At 34.4% G+C, this 20,228-nt stretch overlaps 1 protein-coding gene across 1 annotated transcript in view; it reads right to left on the bottom strand.

The window, feature by feature from the left end:
• Chmp1 (charged multivesicular body protein 1) overlaps positions 1 to 20,228 on the bottom strand; it is a 110,905-nt gene that overhangs the window by 24,847 nt on the left and 65,830 nt on the right. Inside the window, exon 5 of the mRNA XM_090409076.1 lies at positions 10,443 to 10,594. Coding sequence (XP_090265202.1) covers positions 10,443 to 10,594 — 152 coding nt within the window. The remainder of the gene's footprint in view (positions 1 to 10,442; positions 10,595 to 20,228) is intronic.

Genomic DNA, 20,228 nt, shown 5'->3' with positions numbered 1-20,228 from the left:
TGAAAAATTTACATCATTACTAACTTCCTAACTACAATTTTCTGCCAAATCAATCTGCTACCTGTCAAAGCTACAACATTGTCAGATCTTATATTTACATATCTATCTTCTAAGGCAAATATCAATCCACCTATATCTTGGTCTTCCTCTGGGACTTTTTCTTGCCAACCTAGCAGAGAACACTTCTTTGGCTAATCTTTCCTCGCCCATTCTGTTTAAGTGACCATACCACCTGAGATTAGCTCTGCTAACGCATTCCTGAATGCTGACAATGTCAAGTTCTTTCCTAATATCCTCGTTTTTAATATGAGGAGAAAACCCTGTCTATTCTATTGGACACTTCTTGTAGTGCCATCTTCTATTGAAAATCTTCATAGTGAAGAACTTACGGAAACACAACACACGTGTTAGAATAATTACTTTACTTAACATTAAGCAAGTAACAATTGACGTTTGGACCTCTATATTGAGGTCATCATCAGGAAAACATACATATGTACAAGATACAAGAACAGCAGCAACCACCTTGAACAAACTACATTCTTGCATTGATCTCAGCAATTGTACATCGCTATTTCTTGTCATGTCTTGATGTTGTCAAACCATCATCATCAAATTCCTGACATTTACCTTCAAGGGGTATACAGGACATGATAGTACTACATGAAAAATTTACATCATTACTAACTTCCTAACTACAATTTTCTGCCAAATCAATCTGCTACCTGTCAAAGCTACAACATTGTCAGATCTTATATTTACATATCTATCTTCTAAGGCAAATATCAATCCACCTATATCTTGGTCTTCCTCTGGGACTTTTTCTTGCCAACCTAGCAGAGAACACTTCTTTGGCTAATCTTTCCTCGCCCATTCTGTTTAAGTGACCATACCACCTGAGATTAGCTCTGCTAACGCATTCCTGAATGCTGACAATGTCAAGTTCTTTCCTAATATCCTCGTTTTTAATATGAGGAGAAAACCCTGTCTATTCTATTGGACACTTCTTGTAGTGCCATCTTCTATTGAAAATCTTCATAGTGAAGAACTTACGGAAACACAACACACGTGTTAGAATAATTACTTTACTTAACATTAAGCAAGTAACAATCGACGTTTCGACCTCTGTGGTCATCATCAGGAAAACATACATATGTACAAGATACAAGAACAGCAGCAACCACCTTGAACAAACTACATTCTTGCATTGATCTCAGCAATTGTACATCGCTATTTCTTGTCATGTCTTGATGTTGTCAAACCATCATCATCAAATTCCTGACATTTACCTACAGGACATGATAGTACTACATGAAAAATTTACATCATTACTAACTTCCTAACTACAATTTTCTGCCAAATCAATCTGCTACCTGTCAAAGCTACAACATTGTCAGATCTTATATTTATATATCTATCTTCTAAGGCAAATATCAATCCACCTATATCTTGGTCTTCCTCTGGGACTTTTTCTTGCCAACCTGGCAGAGAACACTTCTTTGGCTAATCTTTCCTCGCCCATTCTGTTTAAGTGACCATACCACCTGAGATTAGCTCTGCTAACGCATTCCTGAATGCTGACAATGTCAAGTTCTTTCCTAATATCCTCATTTTTAATATGATATTGCCATTGATGCCATCTGTTCATGCCCCTAATCTTTCTCAGAACTCTCATATCTGTTGCCTCTAGTCTTTGGTCAAGTGTTTTACTTCTGACCCAGCTATCAGATCCATAAGTTAAAATTGGTTTGAACACTGTCTTGTATACAGCTAATTTAGTGTTTTGACTAATTTCTCTCTTATTCCATATAAATTTATTCAGTTGACTTCCTACCATACCAGCTTTGTTGATTCTGTTATCTATTTCCATATTTAATTTACCTTCTTCACTAAAAAAGCGTGCCTAAGTATCTGAAATGCATTTTGGAAAATTATGGAGACAACTACCATGTTTAAATAAACACTTTAGTTTAATTTAACTAAAATCTACATTCGACATTTCGACCTTTATGTCAAGGTCATCTTCTGGAGCATACAACTATACACAGAAAACTAGCTACACCACAATCAAACTGGTTTGTTAAAGACACTGACCAACCGCTACAACAATTGTTAGCCTGACCTCTGGTGAAAAAAAAACAAACAAACAAAAAAAAAAAAATATATATATATATATATATATATATATATATATATATATATATAAATTAAAAAATAAATAATTTGTTTTTATAGGTTTTGTTCTATAGGTTCTTCATTCACAATGCAGCTGATATTTACAATGCTTCTGCCTATTTTCATTATCTTTGTCTTGTTATTTCTGACTTTCATACCATATCTATTACAACAGTTATTCAATTTAGTCAGGAGATCTTGCAGACTTGAAGCAAATTTATTTAGAAGTATAACATCATCTGCATAAAGCAAGGAGCTGGAATTAACGTCTCCAATTTTGATATCAGGTTTAATACCACTTTCCTTCATAATGTAATCCATATAGATAATGAGTAACAGAGGTAATAATGTGCATCCTTGTCTGACACCAGATTTAACATTAAATCATCTCCCTGTACTTCCTTCAATTCTAACCGCTGACCTACAACTCAAATAAAGACTAAGTATTGCTTCATATAATGATCCACTGACACCATACAACTAGCATTTTGAATAGCTTCTCTTTTGGCATCTTGTCATATGCTTTTTCCAGATCTACATAACTTAAATACAGATCTTTGTTATACTCCCATGACTTTTCAACTATTTGTCGTAAAGTGAATATCTGATCCTGACAGCCTCTATTTGGCCTGAATCCAGCTTGTTAGTGAACAAGCTTCTCTTCCACAATCCTCAACCATTTCTCAAGTATACTGGCATAAATCTTACCAGGAACACTCAGCAGGGAAATACCTCTGTAATTCTCACAATCAGTTTTATTTCTCTTTTTATATATGGGTACTATGAGAGCTCTACTCCACTCATCTGGAATTCGTTCTTCTGTCCAGGCCCTCTGAAATATGCAGTGTAGCCACTGTAAAACTTTTATACCTCCATATTTGATCATTTCTGGTCTGATATCATCTATACCAGCTGCTTTTCCACATTTCAGACCTTTGATGGCTTTTTCTACTTCAAGCATGGATATGTATTCCTGATTGCATGCCTGGTCAGTTTTTTTTTTTTTTTTTTTTTTTTTTTTAAATCACTGGTAGTTTCATTTAGAAATTTTTTGAAGTAATTACTCCATACTTCAAGGATATCTTTTTCTCCAGTTTTCATATCACCTTTGTCATCTCTAATTCCTTTTACAGCACTCTTTCCTCCATTTCTAAGCTTCTTCAACAACCTCCAGAATATTTTGCCACCTTCTTGTTATTTAATTTCTATATTCTTGCCAAAGTCCTATAATGACTTTTGTTTAGCTAGTTTTACACAGTGTTTAGCATTCTTGCATTTGTCTCTGTATTCTCTAAGAGCACAAGCTGACTTATTTGCCAGGAACTTTTGATATGCTTTCTTCTATTCCTTCACTGCCTCTTTCCTTCTTGACCACATTTCATGATGTGGTCAAGATTTGACGTTTTTCATTTCTTGATTGATTGTACGAGATCTTTACCTTGCCAATGGATTTTAAGACATCTTCATTGGCTATTTTTTTTCTGTCCATGATATCTTTAGCATTTGTCTATATAGTCAAATCTCAAAGGTTTAAATTTTCTTGATGTTTGGCACCTTAATATCCATGTCTCAACTCTATAGAGCAAAATGGACCAGATGTAACATTTCAGCATTTGGCATCTGACTTCTACATTTATATCTTTATTGCAGAATAATATTCTCATTTTTATTAAATGTGCAAGTTTAATCCTTGTCTTTATATCTACTTCAGGATCCCACCTTTCATTAAGCCAGCAACCAAGATATTTATACCTTGACACTTGATTGACAGTTTTCCCACTGAGTGTCAGTTTCATCGATGAGGTTGGATGTTTGCTAATGACCATGTATTTCGTCTTGTTGATGTTTATTCCTGTTCTTTGGTTTTCTATGTATACTCTGTCAACGAGTTTTTGGAGATCTATGATGTTATCTTAATTAGCACATTGTCATCTGCATATTGTAGGTTGTTAACGATCTTTCCATTTATTGTGATTCCCTCTGGACATTCTTCCAATGCCTTTTTTTAAAGATATTTTGAAAATCAAAGTAAATATATATTAACTACTGACTGTAAAGAATTTTGTTTTTGGACATAAAATTGGAATAAAAATCTTTTACTCATTATATGCTTTGGTTGCTTCTAACACTTTCAGTCAAGCAACTAATTGTATGCCATGCAAGATTGGTTTGGAGCACTGGATTTTCTCCATTACTACCTCCAGTCACCCGTGGTTCTCCCCCATATAAACAACCTAGCCATCTTGTCAACACCAATGCTTCTATTTCATTTAAACTCCAACTCTTTTGTGGACTGCATTCTGCTTTTATAGATTGCCAAGTGGGTGCTAAATGCTTTATTTTCATGCTGTAGCAATCATGTTATACTGCAGTCTGCTTGTGAGGTCAAAGCAATAAACATGACACTATTTATTTTTTTAAAAAACTGATCCCATACATGAGGGATTGAGAGACCTATAAGCATATCAATAAGGATGTGTAGGAAGCAAATGAGGATTGAGACTGAGATAGAAGATATTGATTTTTTTTTTTTTTTTTTTTTTTTGAAGAGCTGCAGGTTGTAGTTGTTGGGAATGCTTCATAACGAAGGCTGGTCCAGAGAACAGAGGTGGTGGAATAAAACAGGAAGAGGAGAAGCAGGTTCAGTGTGTTTGCAGATGCTCATGTATTAACAGGTGCAACAGAAAGTGGAGGAATGATGTTGCCAATTCACTGGAGCAGTGACTATGGAAGTACCTGCAAGACACAGTGCAGACACACTGGATGTGAGATAATTGCAATGAATCTGTAAGCGAGGGATCATCCACAATCCTAATTGCTCACCTCTCGGGTGTCAAGGATTTTAAGGGAAGTTTTAGGTGCACCATATCAAATATGTGAGCAGTATTCTAAGCATGGTAGATTTGGGATTTGTATATAGTTAAGAGTTGGTTGGGGGATAAAATAGCCTCTTGAATGAAAGAGAATGCTGAGGAGGCTATTGATGTGATATGTTTATGCCAGGAGAGACTGGAGGCAAATGTTAGTCCAAGTAGAGAGATCTGATCTTGTCTGGTAATTTGTGTATTACTGAGGATAAGGATAAACGAGCTGAGAACTCTTTTCTAAGAAACAAAGGCAAGACCGTGTTTTGGTGGAATGGAACACGAAAGTTGTCCTCGCCCCATTGAAGGATAGTATATAGATCAATGTTTAAGGCACTAGTTGGAGCTTGTAGCCTGGTATGTCAGAGTATTAAATGCTTCATCAATTGAATCAGATGAGTGGAGAGTACCATTGTCTACAAAGTTGTGGATAGGATTAGTGATGATTGTGGGTAGGTCATTTATATATAGGAGAATGAGAATAGGTGATGTGACAAAAGCCTTGAGGCACTCCAGCATTGGTGGTGAAGCTCGAAGAGAGGAGTCATCCACTATGATTTGCAGAAAATGACCAGAGAGAAAGCTGGCTACCCAATTACAGAGTGTAACATGGAGATCAAAGGATGGCAATTTGTTTAGCAGGCCTCAATGACACACACACTGTCAAACGTTTGGAAATGTCAAGCACAGTTTTGCCAAACCTTTTCATAGCATGTGTCCAGTGGTAGGTGATGTAAGCTGTGGATCTTGAATTGCAGAATCAGTACTGGTCGTCACTAATTAATTGGTGTGCCTCCAAGTAGTGGAGGAGTTGGCTATTGATGACTTTCTCCATTATTTTGAAGAGAACAGAGATGATGGCAATTGGTCAGTAATTTGACTATGGCCAACTTGAAAGTTGTTTAATTAAATATCTAGTTATTGTAAGCAGAATGCATGTATTCAAATCATTTATAGTAGTAGTGTCATTGTGTTCTAAGTGGAGAATTAAGTAGTAGGGGAAACAGCAAGATGTTTGTAGTGGAGTAGAGTGCCCTTCTGCGATGAGTCCTTGGAGGAGGAGGATATTGGAATAACAATAATTTATCTGTATTGCAGTTTTTGTTTTCTTGAAAATAATCCTTTTATTTCTGATAAGGTTACTTTTTAAGTTAAATTAGTTTAGAAAGAATTATTTCTGAGAATTTCTTCATTGTTTAACATAAAACATCAAGAATGATATTTTGTCCAACTTCATTGAATTAGAAAGAAAAAAATTCAAATATTTTGTAGCATGATATGTTTAAATCTTGGACATTTGTGATGAATTTAAAACTTTGTTAAGCTATATTCCCAGTGGTGTAGGAATGCTCTGGCATTGGGGCAGTTGCCAAGGGCAATGGAAAGATTTTACCAAGTATCAAAACCTCTCACACTATAAAAGGCCTCAATCATGAATTTGCAAAAGGCCCTAAAAGCCTAGATGCTGCTATGTATTCCACACTTATGTCATCTAATTTTGCAGCTATAAGATGATTCACTCAGAATGAGTAGTGTTGTGTATTAATGACTGAAGATGGGAAGTGTGGTGGTGGTGGTTAACAGTCACCTAGCTTAGAGTTAAACTCTTTTTCAGTTGGTAAACAGGAAATGTGAAAAAAAAAAAATCCCTGCCTACAAATTTTGTTTATATTGTTATCATTAACAATCATGTATCTAACTGCAAGCATGATGACAAAGCATACTGGAATTTTGCAAGGAAAAAAATAAAATAAAATAGTGTTTTTCATATATATTTAATGTAATTATTTTCAAATACATTTTCAGTGAAATGAAAGAACCATTTCTATTATGACACTTGAAGTTTCTCATATCATTTCGTAACACTTCCAAGGAGTCCAAAGACTCATTGAGGGAAGGCATCCTACAACTCTATCTCCACTACCTACACCAACGCCATCTACTGCCGACCACCATCAGTATTTTTTGTCTGTAAATTGCATGTGTCCTGAAAGCTGATTTGTCTGTATGCAGGATGGAAAACCCAAGTTTCTAGGAGGAAAAAACCCCTGCTACCTCTATATGAGATTGGCTAACTCAACTTCAATTAAAACTATAAAGATTCCTCCCATCACAACGAGAATTGAACTAAGGCCTTTTTCAGGTTGAAGGGTGAAACATACTGTCATTCTTCCAATTGGGCTATGGAGGCTTAAAGAATTGGGTTCAACTTTATCAGGATGGTTCGCTTTTCCTTAGTCAACCTGGTGACCTGGGCTCCCCAGAGGTCACCATATCGAAGCCGTGCTTAGCGTGTATGTTTGATCAACATAAGACAAGGAGCAGAGCTTCCAATCTCAAACCATCCTCCAATTCAGGCCTCCAAGTAGCTGGGTTACAGGAGCATGCTGCCACTCCCAGCCTATATTACTTGTGTCATATCACATGGATAAAGATGGATTTGTTTGCCAAGTAACTTTTATTTGAAACTGTAGCAGATAAATAACATTGTTAAAAGAAGCATTTTGTTTGTAAAATAGGAATCGATAAAGTCGTTTCCTCATGGAACGTCATTATAAAGAAATCTGCAAAACTTTACTTCATTGCCCTAACTTAAACAGATCTCATGGTCCATCTATCCCCTTTGCAGGAGATAGTACTTTTTTAAATCTGCTAATCTCTCATAACTTTATTTTGTCTATATACATATATGTGTGTGTAATTTTTTTTTTTTTAAGTTAAGAAATTGACCATTTTTAGTTATTTTACATTAACTACTCAGGTGGTGATTTTTAGAATTTGCCTATTATTGTTTAATTGCCATTTTGGTGATCCTGTACTGATGATGCTTATGATGCTTGGGCAAAATTCTACATTAATGAAATATTTTATGTGAGCTTTCCTCCATTTTTATAAATCTTGTAATTATGCCAACTCACAGTATTTCATTATTGAAACAAATGAATACCATTGCAGAGAAATTAATAACTAGTTTGAAAGAGTTTGGTTTTCCAATTTGAAGTGGCATGATGCCTTTATAAAAGTGGGATGCTCGAGCAAAAGGCATGTTTGTATGCATGGAGTGCTAGGGGCAAGGGAGAGAAAAGAGCAACTAACTGCTTGGTGTAATAAAAAAAGCGAAGTTGGAGAGCTCTAACATAACTTGCAGATACTCCTCCAATTCACTGACCATAATTTATTACTTTAGTTACTTTTAAAATTCTTGGCAATATTTTTTTTTCTCCCTTAGCTCTTTAGAAGCTAGCAGATGAGTTTAGTGAAATTTTCATAGCAGACTGGATACCATTATCTGCTTAGAGTATTTTTTTTTTTTTTTTTCTGGGATAGTACAAAAGAAAGTTTTCTGTTGTTTTTTTTTGGATGGGAGGAAAGTTAGAATTCTCCATTCGATGAAAGGAAGTAAGTTATAAACAGTTCAGGAAAACAATAGCTTTCCAATTAGAAACACACTAAATATAGTAAGTGAAAGTGCCATTTTTGTTTATAGTTTGTTGTGAAAACTTTCCCCCCCTGCTTCAGGAATCTTATAACTATCTTCTTTTGTTTGCTTATGAGAAAGTTATTATACCAAAAATTTATTTACTATTTAATAAAACTAAAACAAACTTAAATGATTATTACTTAAATAAAGAGCCAGTAGGCTTCACTTCCGCAATATAATATTATTTAAATTAAGGGGATATTAAATCCCACATTGTTTCAAAACCGAATAAGAAACTCAAAAATCGGAATCAAAGAGTTTCATGCCGAATATAGTAAACTATAAAAGTATCAGCGGATACTAGTGTGAGCTAAAGCATGTAGTACAAACTAGGGCAACTCTTAGCAAAGGTGGGTAAAGCTCTGATCACTATTCTTAGTATTTCCCATAATGTAAAACACATCTCATAGAGATGTATGATGTTATACATTATGGAGGAAGGTACCCAGACCAGTTTCGACCATTATTGAGGTCTCATCAGTGAGTAGGTAGATCAAATTCTTTGAGTTTCTTATTCGGTTTTGAAACAATGTGGGATTTAATATCCCCTTAATTTAAATAATGTTACATCGTCGAAGTGAAGCTTAATGGCTCTTTATTTAAGTAATTTAATGGGTGCAACTTTTTGACAACTCGTAAGGTTTAAATCCCACATTGTTTCAAAACCGAATAAGAAACTCAAAGTTTGGAATCAAAGAGTTTCATGCTGAATATAGTAAACTATAAAAGTATCGGTGGATACTAGCATGAGCTAAAGCACGTAGTACAAACTAGGGCAACTCGTAGCAAAGGTAGGTAAAGCTCTGATCACTATTCTTAGTATTCCCCATAATGTAAAACACATCTCATAGGAGATGTATGATGATGTCATTTTTGATGTCATCCAGACATCAGACCGGTTTTGATCTTTATTGAGGTCTCATCAGTGAGTAGGTAGACCAAATTAATACTGAGGGTATAGCAAAGTATACAAGTTCTTTTCGCTATGCCCTCAGTATTAATTTGGTCTACCTACTTACTGATGAGACCTCAATAAAGATCAAAACCGGTCTGATGTCTGGATGACATCAAAAATGACATCATCATACATCTCCTATGAGTTGTGTTTTACATTATGGGAAATACTAAGAATAGTGATCAGTTCTTTACCCACCTTTGCTACGAGTTACCCTAGTTTGTACCACTATGTGCTTTAGCTCACACTAGTATCCACTGATACTTTTATAGTTTACTATATTCAGCATGAAACTCCTTGATTCCGAACTTTGAGTTTCTTATTTGGTTTTGAAACAATGTGGGATTTAATATCCCCTTAATTTAAATTAAATTATTATATTTTAATTAAATAACAAAAAACATTAGTCCCAAGAGTAGTGCCTTCCTGCAGTGCACAAAGCATTCCTTCGAGTTAATGATCCTTGAAATCACCGAAGGAAAAGCTTTTTTCCCAACAAGGCATTAACATCAAAAATTGTCACTAAAAACAAAGTGGCACTTTGTTAAAAATTGTGTCTATAGTGTGGCCCTCTATGGACAGACATGGGCTCTTCAAAAAAAAGGGACAAATCAAGACTTCTAGTACTCAAGATGTGTTGGTGCAGAATGCTCAAGATCACATGGACAGAAAGAAGCAGTATTAAGAAAGCAGAAATAAGGAGAAATACTACACATCAGAAATAAGGAGAAATACCATGACAGAACACCTAAGATGCTCAAGATCATAACTGACTAAGGAAATGAGAGAGAGAAGACCTGGTAGAAGGAGACCAAGAATCCAAAATATGAGTGACATCAAAAATGGATTAAGTTACTAAACAAATTAACCAATATTGACATTCCATGCTACCCATCAATCAATAGATTGAGGAGAAACAATTGTAACATACAAGCCTGCAGTAAAAATATAATGCATTAACACATACCCTGCTTCATCAGCAACTTGTTGCATTAGATGTTCTACTTCATTATGAGGTACTGTAACAGTAGTAGTGGAGCTCATTGTATTTTCCATATAAGAAGACTGAACATCAAGATCTTCAAACTGATGCTCAAATTTGTCCATTAGTGCTGAGATCTACCAAAATAATAATCTGTTTTTAAAAACAATTGCAAACCATACTTGTCCTGAAAGATTAAAATTTTTAAAAACTTCACAAAATAATTAATACTGAAGTATAATGCTTTAGGCTTCAAATTTGCCATAAATAAGATACTGAAATATAGGATATTATAGCCAAATATAGAAAGAAGTTTATGTTTTGAAATTTACCAGAGCTTTTGAGAATATGCATACCTTCGACATAGGAGTGTGCAGAAACCAAAAAAAAAAAAAAACATGGACTGTGATAAGGAGCCTGCATATTTGCCTTTTTATAGTGCTTAGATATTAGGTTCCACTGATCTTAGTCTGAAATAGCCATCAGGTCAGTGATACCTAATTTAAGCACTAATAAAATGTGAGTATGTTGACTCATGAGCAGAGTCCATGTCTTAAGTAATGCAAACCTGGAAACTCTGATGAAGGTTATATTCTGTTATAGAAGCTCTCTGATTAATTTCAAAGCTTTTGAATTTATTTCTATAATTGGCTATAAAATATGGATCAATCTCTTCCATTTCAATATAAAGTTACTTCATTATTTTTATTTATTAAACTGATACAATGGGAAGAATAATTTACTGGTAAAATGTTTACATTGCATCTTTAGAGATATTAAAAATGAACACACACACACACACACACACACACACACACACACACACACACACACACACACACACACACACACACACACACACACACACACTTATGCTAAAATAATGAAAGTAACAAGTCATTACTTTACATAATAAAACTTAGTAATGATATGCTTTATATCATTGCTTCTTAAGCAGTGGTGGCCGGTGAAAATTTTAAGTGGGGGTGCTGCATATACCAAAAAAAAAAATTTCCTAATCAGTAACGAATTTATTAATAAATAAATTTACATATTAAAAATTGCTTTATTAAAAATATTTCATCCTCACCACGAACAAACACCAATAATAAAAGTTTCGTATCAATAGCAATGACGAGTGCAAATGAATATTGGCGTTAGATCGCAGTGCATTTGTTTCATGTAACGATAATTGAAAAAATATAATTCTTTTCATATTTTCGACAGTGACACTCATCATAATTCAGCCTTGTATCTATAATAAATAAATAATTATATGTTATTTTAACAAAATAAAATAAGATTTACAAAAAAAAATAGTTCACCACGAACATGTGCCAATAATAAATGTTTCATATCTCACAGAAATAACGAGCGCAGGCATAAGATACACTGTCCAAGTGGCAGTGTATCTAATGACGTAACGTGCAAAGACAAGGCAAACGAATATCAGCGTTAGATCGCAGTGTATTTGTTTCGTGTAACGATAATTGAAAAATTATTATTTTCATATTTTCAACAGTGACACTCGTCATAATTCAGCCTTGTATATAATAAATATATAATTATATGTTATTTTAACAAAATAAAATAAGATTTACAAAAAATAGTTCACCATGCACACGCACCAATAATAAACGTTTCAGATCTCACAGAAATAAGGCGCATAAACATACTAAAAATACACTGCCTTTTGAGCAGTTACAGTTGGAAATGACGTAACCGTGCAATGGCAAGCGCAAACTATCGGTGTTAGATCACAGTGCATTTATTTCATAATCTAAAGCTTTAATCGAACAATTCCAATTATTAACTATTCAATCAATGTCAAAACATAAGCTGTAACCTTTAACATGTATTGCATTTATATAATGTTGTAAGCATTGTTATAATTTATAAACAAACAAATTTTAATTTTTTTTTTCATTTTTTCCTTGGGGGTGCTACAGTGTCGCAGTGCTTATGTATGGGCTGCCACTGTTCTTAAGCCTATGTAGAGTGTAGAAGCCTTTTGAAACTAACAGAAAATTATCAGAAAGGAAATTACAATGAGTAGTTATATGCAAAATATTTTAATCAAGAAAACATGATACATAATATTATGAATAATAAAGTAGGCAAATTCAACTTATTTCAATGTTTAATTAGGGTTGCACTGACTGTTGAGAATCCACTTTCATGTAAGTGCATTAAAGGAAAATGGAGCAAGATCCTAAATGCTGTTTTGCTTAAAGGATTCCCAACGAATTTTTATCCAAAATTTATCAAGCAATAAATTGTTCTTCAAATTTTTCAATGTGATGTTTATGGAAAGATCTGATAACAGATGTTCTCTCAGAAGCTCACCAGTGTGCATGTGCACACATACTGAGTAACAAGACAAAATTTCTGTTTTCTGAATTTCTAATTTATAGTCAATTTTTGAATGTACTTATAGTAAATTAAAAAATACTATTAATTTTTATAAAAATAAATTACATGATAAATCACACTTGTTATTTATTTTATTTAGTAATTTTTCCAATGTCTTCATTCCAATATTAGTCTAACCCAGGGGTCGGCAACCTGCAGCTCTTTGAATGAATAATTGCAGCTCTTTGTTATTAAACAATCTATTTTTGAATAATGCAAAATTAATGTTATTTATTAAATTAGAAACTAAAAACCCTAAATTTAGCATTTGCAATAAGTTAAGGATATTTTACATTTAATCAAGGACATCTTACATTAAGTCAAGGATATTTTACAATTGAAAATAGTACATGCAATGCTGAAAAATTTAATACTTTCATGTTTGAACTCTTTGATTTCATATGCGATAATCCTTCTTTACATTCTATTATATTTTACAAAAATTCTACTTTATGGTGGATATGACTTCCCATTTAAACGCACTAAATAAGAAACTACAGGGAAAGGGAAATACAGCAGTTTTGCTTTTAGAAGTGATTTCGTTTGAACAAAAATTATATTTGTTTGCGACAGACTTAGAGAAAGGCACATTATTACATTTTCCTACGTTGAAGAAATATCAACAATAACAAACTGATAATAATTCCATAAATTTAACCTTTTTCAAAGAAATTGTGGTAAATATGCAAACTGAATTTAATGGTGGATTTGAGGAGTTTAGAAAGAACAAGGCAACTGTGTCATTTTTATTGTGACCACTTGAAATTAATCCTGCCGAAATGAAATTTTTCACCTTTTGCTGGAATTGATGAGACTGCATTTCAACTTCAGTTAGAGGACCTGAAAACCCAGGATTTGTGAAATTAAATTTAGAAATCTTAAAGCTGACCAGGAGGAGTTGGAAAGACACACATCTACCATTGCAATACAAAAAAATGGTCTGAAATAGAAGATCTTAAAAAGCAAGAACAGATTGTATTTGACATGTGGAATTGTTTACCGAACACTTACATTCAGTGATTTCAAACATGTGCATTTGGACTTCTATCGATTTTCGGATCGACATTTCTGTGAGCAAACATTTTCTAATATGAATTTTATTAAAAGTAAGTTGAGAAACCTACTAAACAACGCGAGTCTTTTGTCATGTTTGAAAATGAAAATTACGGCGTATTCGCCGCATATTTAGAAACTATCCCAAAAAGTTCAACAGCAAAAGTCGCACTAAGAAGATATTTTAAATTTTAAAAAAAAAATTAAAGAAATAGGTATGTTATTGGATTTTATACATATGTTTTTGTGAGGAGCAAATCTTTATTTTATTATTTAATATTTAAAAATATCATAATTTCATGTGACATGCCACCCCTGCATTTTACAGGTATGATAACGTGTTACTGTAAAAAAACTGAATAAATAATTGAATTATAATATTTTTCAATGTAGTTTCTAAATTTAAAGCGGTGATGAGCAATTAAATACTAAATCAAATACTCTGTTCGATCTGCATAAAGAATATTTTCTTTTTCTTTGATAAGAAAGTATTAATATATTTTCCATTATTTAGCTATATTTTAATTTTTTAACCTGCACAAATAAATCCACATGTAAAAATCAACATTTATAAAATACGTTTTTAATTAAAATATAACCAATTCTGCCGTACAAAACGAACACCATGGACCGCACAAAAAACCTGACAGGGCTGCATGCAACCTGCGGACCATTGGTTACTCATCACTGTGTGCGGCTCCCAAAATTTTTTTTTAACAGATATAATTTTAAAAATGGCTCTTCAATCCAAAAAGGTTGCCGACCCCTAGTCTAACCTATTCCAACTTAATACATTCCAGCCTATTGCTGTGTGGGTGAATTGACATTGATGTCAGCATGTTGCAAAGGCATATTTGCTTAAGGGTCAAAGCTATATAACTGAGAGGAGACCTCCACATAGCCTTTAAAGGAATGTGGAGAACTGACCAGGGCTTCTGACCTAATGTCCAATCCTCACCTTCTCATGGTGCACCCTGTTGGATATCAACTTGGATACTGAACGAACGAGGATGGGCTGGCAATTTGGGATTTAGCCGACCAAATTGTATTCTTATTGGTTAAACCAAAATAAAAAATGATGGTACAACACGACAAAATTTCATGTCGGCTGGGGTGTCACCCGGTTAAACAAGGCCCCCGTTGCTTTCACCAGGGAACCAGGGTGAACAGCGAAAAGTCAGCTACTGGACAAATCTGAAAACAAACCCCAACTCAACATCACCAGAGTTAAAGATCGGTACTATCAACTTAAGAAGCCTGAATGGCAAAGAAATGGAGCTAGCTGAGGAATTAGATAAGTACCAGATCGACATAATAGGACATAATAGGGGTGACTGAAACAAAAAAGACCAAAACTGGTGAGATCTTTCTGAGCAATAAATACAAAATGTTATATTCAGGCAATGACAATCAAGGAAAAGAAGGAGAGTAGCCATAGTATTCAACACAAAATATGAGGCTAATCTTCTTCAATGGCAGTCAGTCTCAAGTAGAGTAATGTGGGCAAATATGAGAATGGGGAACTGGACAATGAGACTTATTTGTGCCTATGGTCCCACAGAAGGTTCTGCTAAGGTAGAAGTGGAGGAATTTTTTGAGGCTTTAGAAAAAGCCACTGACACAATGAAAAATGAAAAGTTGGTCCTTGTTGGGGATCTAAATAGCAGAGTAGGAAATGATTGTGAGACATACAAAAATATTTTGGGAAAATTTGGAGAAAAGAGCAAAGCTAATAATAATGGCAAATATCTGTTGGATTTCTGCTCAGGACATGGACTGGTTATTACTAACACCATTTTCCAACATAAAAATGTGCACAAATTCACATGGAGAGACGATGCTAGGAATAAGAAAAGTCTCAATGACTATGTTATTGTTGATAGTGATGTTTTCTCTCTGGTGCAGGACACCAGCGTGTACAGAGGATTTGAAATTGGAAGTGATCACTATTTAGTCTTGAGCAGGATAAAATTGAATTTCATATTGAAAAGAATAACATGTAAGAAAGTTTTAAAGCGAATAAAAGTTGAGCAGCTCTCAGATGTGAACTGTAGGCTAAAATACACAAAGATTATTGAAGAAAAAATGAAAGAGTTTTGAGAACAGGAATCAAACCTTGGAGATTCAATGGCAAGCCTTGAAAAAAGCCCTGATTGATTCGGCTAGAGAGGCATGTGGTGAAGTTGTCTGCAGGGATAGAAAAATTTGAACTGCATGGTGGACACAGGAAGTTAAAGAGGCAGTGAGGAAAAGAAGAAAGCATATCAAAAGTTCCTGGCAAATAAGTCAGCTTGTGCTCTTAAAGAATATAGAGAAAAATACAAGAATGCTAAATACTGTGTAAAACTAGCTAAACAAAAGTCATGGGAGGACTTTGGCAAGAATATAGAAAATAAATATCAAGAAGGTGGCAAAATATTCTGGAGATTATTGAAGAAGCTTAGGAATGGAGGAAAGAATGCTGTAAAAGGAGATAGAGATGATAAAGGTGACATTAAAACGGGAGAAAAAGATATCCTTAACATATGGAGTAATTACTTTGAAAAACTGCTAAATGAAACAAGCAGTGATGACAGCACAGTGGTATAAAACACTGACCAGGCATGCAGTCAGGATTACATATCCATACTTGAAGTAGAAAAAGCCATCAAAGGCTTGAAATGTGGAAACACAGCAGGAATAGATGATATTCGACCAGAAATGCTGAAGTATGGTTGTATAAGTCTTACTGTGGCTGCACTGCATAGTTCAGAAAGCCTGGACAGAGGGACGAATTCCTGATGATTGGAGTAGAGCTCTTATAATACCCATATATAAAAAGGGAAATAAAACTGAATGTGAGAATTACAGAGGTGAAGAACAAGCCGCATTCAGGCCAAACAGAGGCTGTCAGGATCAGATCTTCACTTTACGACAAATAGTCGAGAAAGCATGGGAATATAACAAAGATTCTGTATTTAAGTTTTGTCGATTTGGAAAAGGCATATGACAAGGTGCCAAGAAAGAAGCTATTCAATACGCTGCAGTTATATGGTGTCAATGGGGCATTATATCAAGCAATACTTAGTCTTTATTTGAGTTGTAAATCAGCAGTTAGAATTGAAGGAAGTACAGGGATATGGTTTAATGTTAAATCTGGTGTGAGACAAGGATGTACATTATCCTCTCAGTTATTCATTATCTATATGGATCACATTATGAAGGAAAGTGGTATTAAACATGATATCAAAATTGGAGATGTTAATGTCAGCTCTTTGCTTTATGCGGACGATTTTATACTTCTAAATAAATCCGCTACACGTCTGCAAGATTCTCTGACTAAATTGAATAACTGTTGTAATAGATATGGTATGAAGGCCAGCAATAAAAAGACAAAGACAATGAAAATAAGCAGAATAATTGAAAATGTCAACTGTGTTGTGAATGGAGAACCTGTGGAACAAGTAAAACATTTCAGCTACTTAGGCACGATTTTTAGTGAAGATGGTAAATTAAATATAGAAATAGACAACAGCATCAGCAAAGCTGGTATGGTGGGGAGTCAATTGAATAAATTCATATGGAATAAGAGAGAAATTAATCGGAACACTATATACAATACAGTGTTCAAACCAGTTTTAACTTATGGATCTGACAGCTGGATCAGAAGTAAACCACTTGACCAAAAACTAGAGACCGCAGATATGAGAGTCCTGAGAAAGATTATAGGCATGAACAGATGGCATCAATGGCAATATCATATTAAAAACAAGGATATTAGGAAAGAACTTGACATTGTCAGCATCCAGGAATGCCTATAATCTTTCTCAGATGGAATCTCAGGTGGTATGTTCATTTAAACAGAATGGGCAAGGTAAGATTAGCAAAACAAGTGTTCTCTGCCAGGTTGGCAGTAAAACGACCCAGAGGAAGACCAAGATATAGGTGGATTGATATGGAACAAAGTGCCTTAGACAATAGAAATATAAGGTCTGATAATGTTGGAGTCTTGACAAGTAACAGACTGATTTGGAGGAAAATTGTAGATAGGAAGTTAGTAATGATGTAATTTTTTCATGTAGTACTATCATATCCTGTACACCTCTTGAGGGTACATGGCCCGAATTTGATGATGATGACGACATTGCAAAGGCATATTTGTTTAGAGTGTCCACTGCCTAGACAGTACAGTCACTTGAACTTATGAAAATGGCGGTGGATTTTTGTAGCTATGCAGATTTAAGCGAATTAATTTAATGCGTACAATTTTAGTGCTAGTAGGTTATAATTAGATGAAAAAAGAGAAACATTAATATGAGAAATATTAGATTATGGTTTTTAGTACATTAAGCCCTCAAGATGTTACTGTCAAAGTTAATGTGGAAAAGAACTACAAATTTATTTAAATTTTAGTGGCTAGACAAATTTGTTAAAATGGCAATGGCAATATTGCCATCAAATTAAGGGTTTGTGGCTTGGCTTGCTACTGCATACATTTAGTCTGAGACTGGAAACTTATGCACAGATGTTTTTTTATGCCCAAATGGGCAAGCCAAAATTAAAGGGAATATTGATGAAAACATATTTTCTTCAATCACAGGAAGAGCATTTGCTGTATTACTGAGAAAGATGGGTCCAAAACATAGAAAAAAAACTTTATCGTGTTCTTGCTTGAAGGAAAATATTCACCAAATTGAAGTGACAACATTTTCAAGTGAGTCATCACAGTCAGTTTTAGTACATTAGAATTGTGATCTTCATTCCTCATTGCTGCCTCATTCATTCAGTCCATTAAAGCACTAAACATATCAATTTTCAATTCTTTGGATCCAGAATTAAATTTTTTTCTTTTTGTTCTATTTTATTATAACTGTTGAATATTGTTTCACATGTTCCCTGAAGAAAATTAAACTCACTCAAAAGCTATATTGGCAAGATAAAAATTCCGCATTCTAATCTATGTTCTTTAACTATTGCACAAGAATCTTAAACCTTGGCTAATAGACAATCATTTCTTCTCACAGTCTTTTTTAATATTTAGCCTTGCAAAAGCCAGTGAACTAATGTAGTAATAATATTTTATGAGAAGAGCCCATTTCATTGCATAATGTTGTAAACAGTCTTGAATTAAGAGATACAGACTTTATAAAATTTACTGTTTTAACAGCTGTTGCTGACACCTGATTCAAACTCAGCACTTAAACTTTTACTTGCTAACATTTCTCAATATGTTATGCAATGTGTGCTTTCTATATCTGGCTCTAAGTGCTTCATTTTTGCATCCTGTATGTTTGTTGAAAGTTTTTTCACTTGATTATATAATAATTAGAAGATACCTAGAAATTATATTCTTGGTTTAATCCTTTTTCCAAGTGTAAGCAAACAAAGTTTGCATGTGAAGTATCTTCATGACTGGCTACTTGTATATAGTCTCTACTAATGACTTCTCCTCTATTGCCTTAGTATCTCATAATGCATAGCACACATTCTTTCAGGTGTGTATAATGCTATGCATTATGGGAAGGGCCACTACCTACCACTACATTGGTATTCCTTCTGGGTCAGGCTCCCACTGATGAGACCTCAATAAAGGTTGAACTGGTCGGGGTAGTGGCCCTTTTCATAATGCATAGCATTATACAGACCTAAAAGGATGTATGGTTTGCATTATGGGATACTAAAGAAAATGATGGGAAGTAATTAGCCTCTACAAACAAGTAACCCAAAACTTTGTTTGCTAACACTTCATAAAGGATTAAATCAAAAATATAACTCCTTGGCATCTTTAATCCTGTATATTTACTGAGAAAATTAACTGTGACATCAGTACAAACTGAAATAGTCTCATGTTAAACGAGTTGCAACGAGTTGCCCTGGTGTGTACCACCTTAACCCAGTCCTGAAGATACTTTCAGGCGCAAACTTTGTTTGCTCACACTTGGATAAAGGATTAAACTAAATTTATTATACTCTAACCAAGTGAAAAATAAACTTTCAACATCTTTCTCTAAATCCAGAGTAAATTATTAAAAAATGGTGGCACACCAATTGGCAATTCCTATAGGTGGAGATGACCTGCTAATGCTTCTGCCTGATATCTCCACTTGGGCCTGGCTCCCACTGAAGAGACCTCAATAAAGGTCGAAACTAGTCTGGGTAGTGGCCCTTCCCTTAATGCATAACATTAGACATATCCGCAAGGAGATGTGTTTTGCATTACATTATAGGAGATACTGAGATAGGAGTGTTGGTAGCTTGCTCCACCTTTGCAACGAGTTGCCCTGGTGTGTACCACCTTAACCCAGTCCTGAAGATACTTTCAGGCGC

The sequence above is a fragment of the Typopeltis vanoorti genome, chromosome 19 (assembly GCF_054136105.1).
Source record: "Typopeltis vanoorti isolate ZY-2024b chromosome 19, IOZ_Tvanoo_1.0, whole genome shotgun sequence".
Lineage (NCBI taxonomy): Eukaryota > Metazoa > Arthropoda > Arachnida > Uropygi > Thelyphonidae > Typopeltis > Typopeltis vanoorti.
Note: the sequence above shows the minus strand (reverse complement) of the source record. Positions and strands in the feature narration are given on the sequence as shown.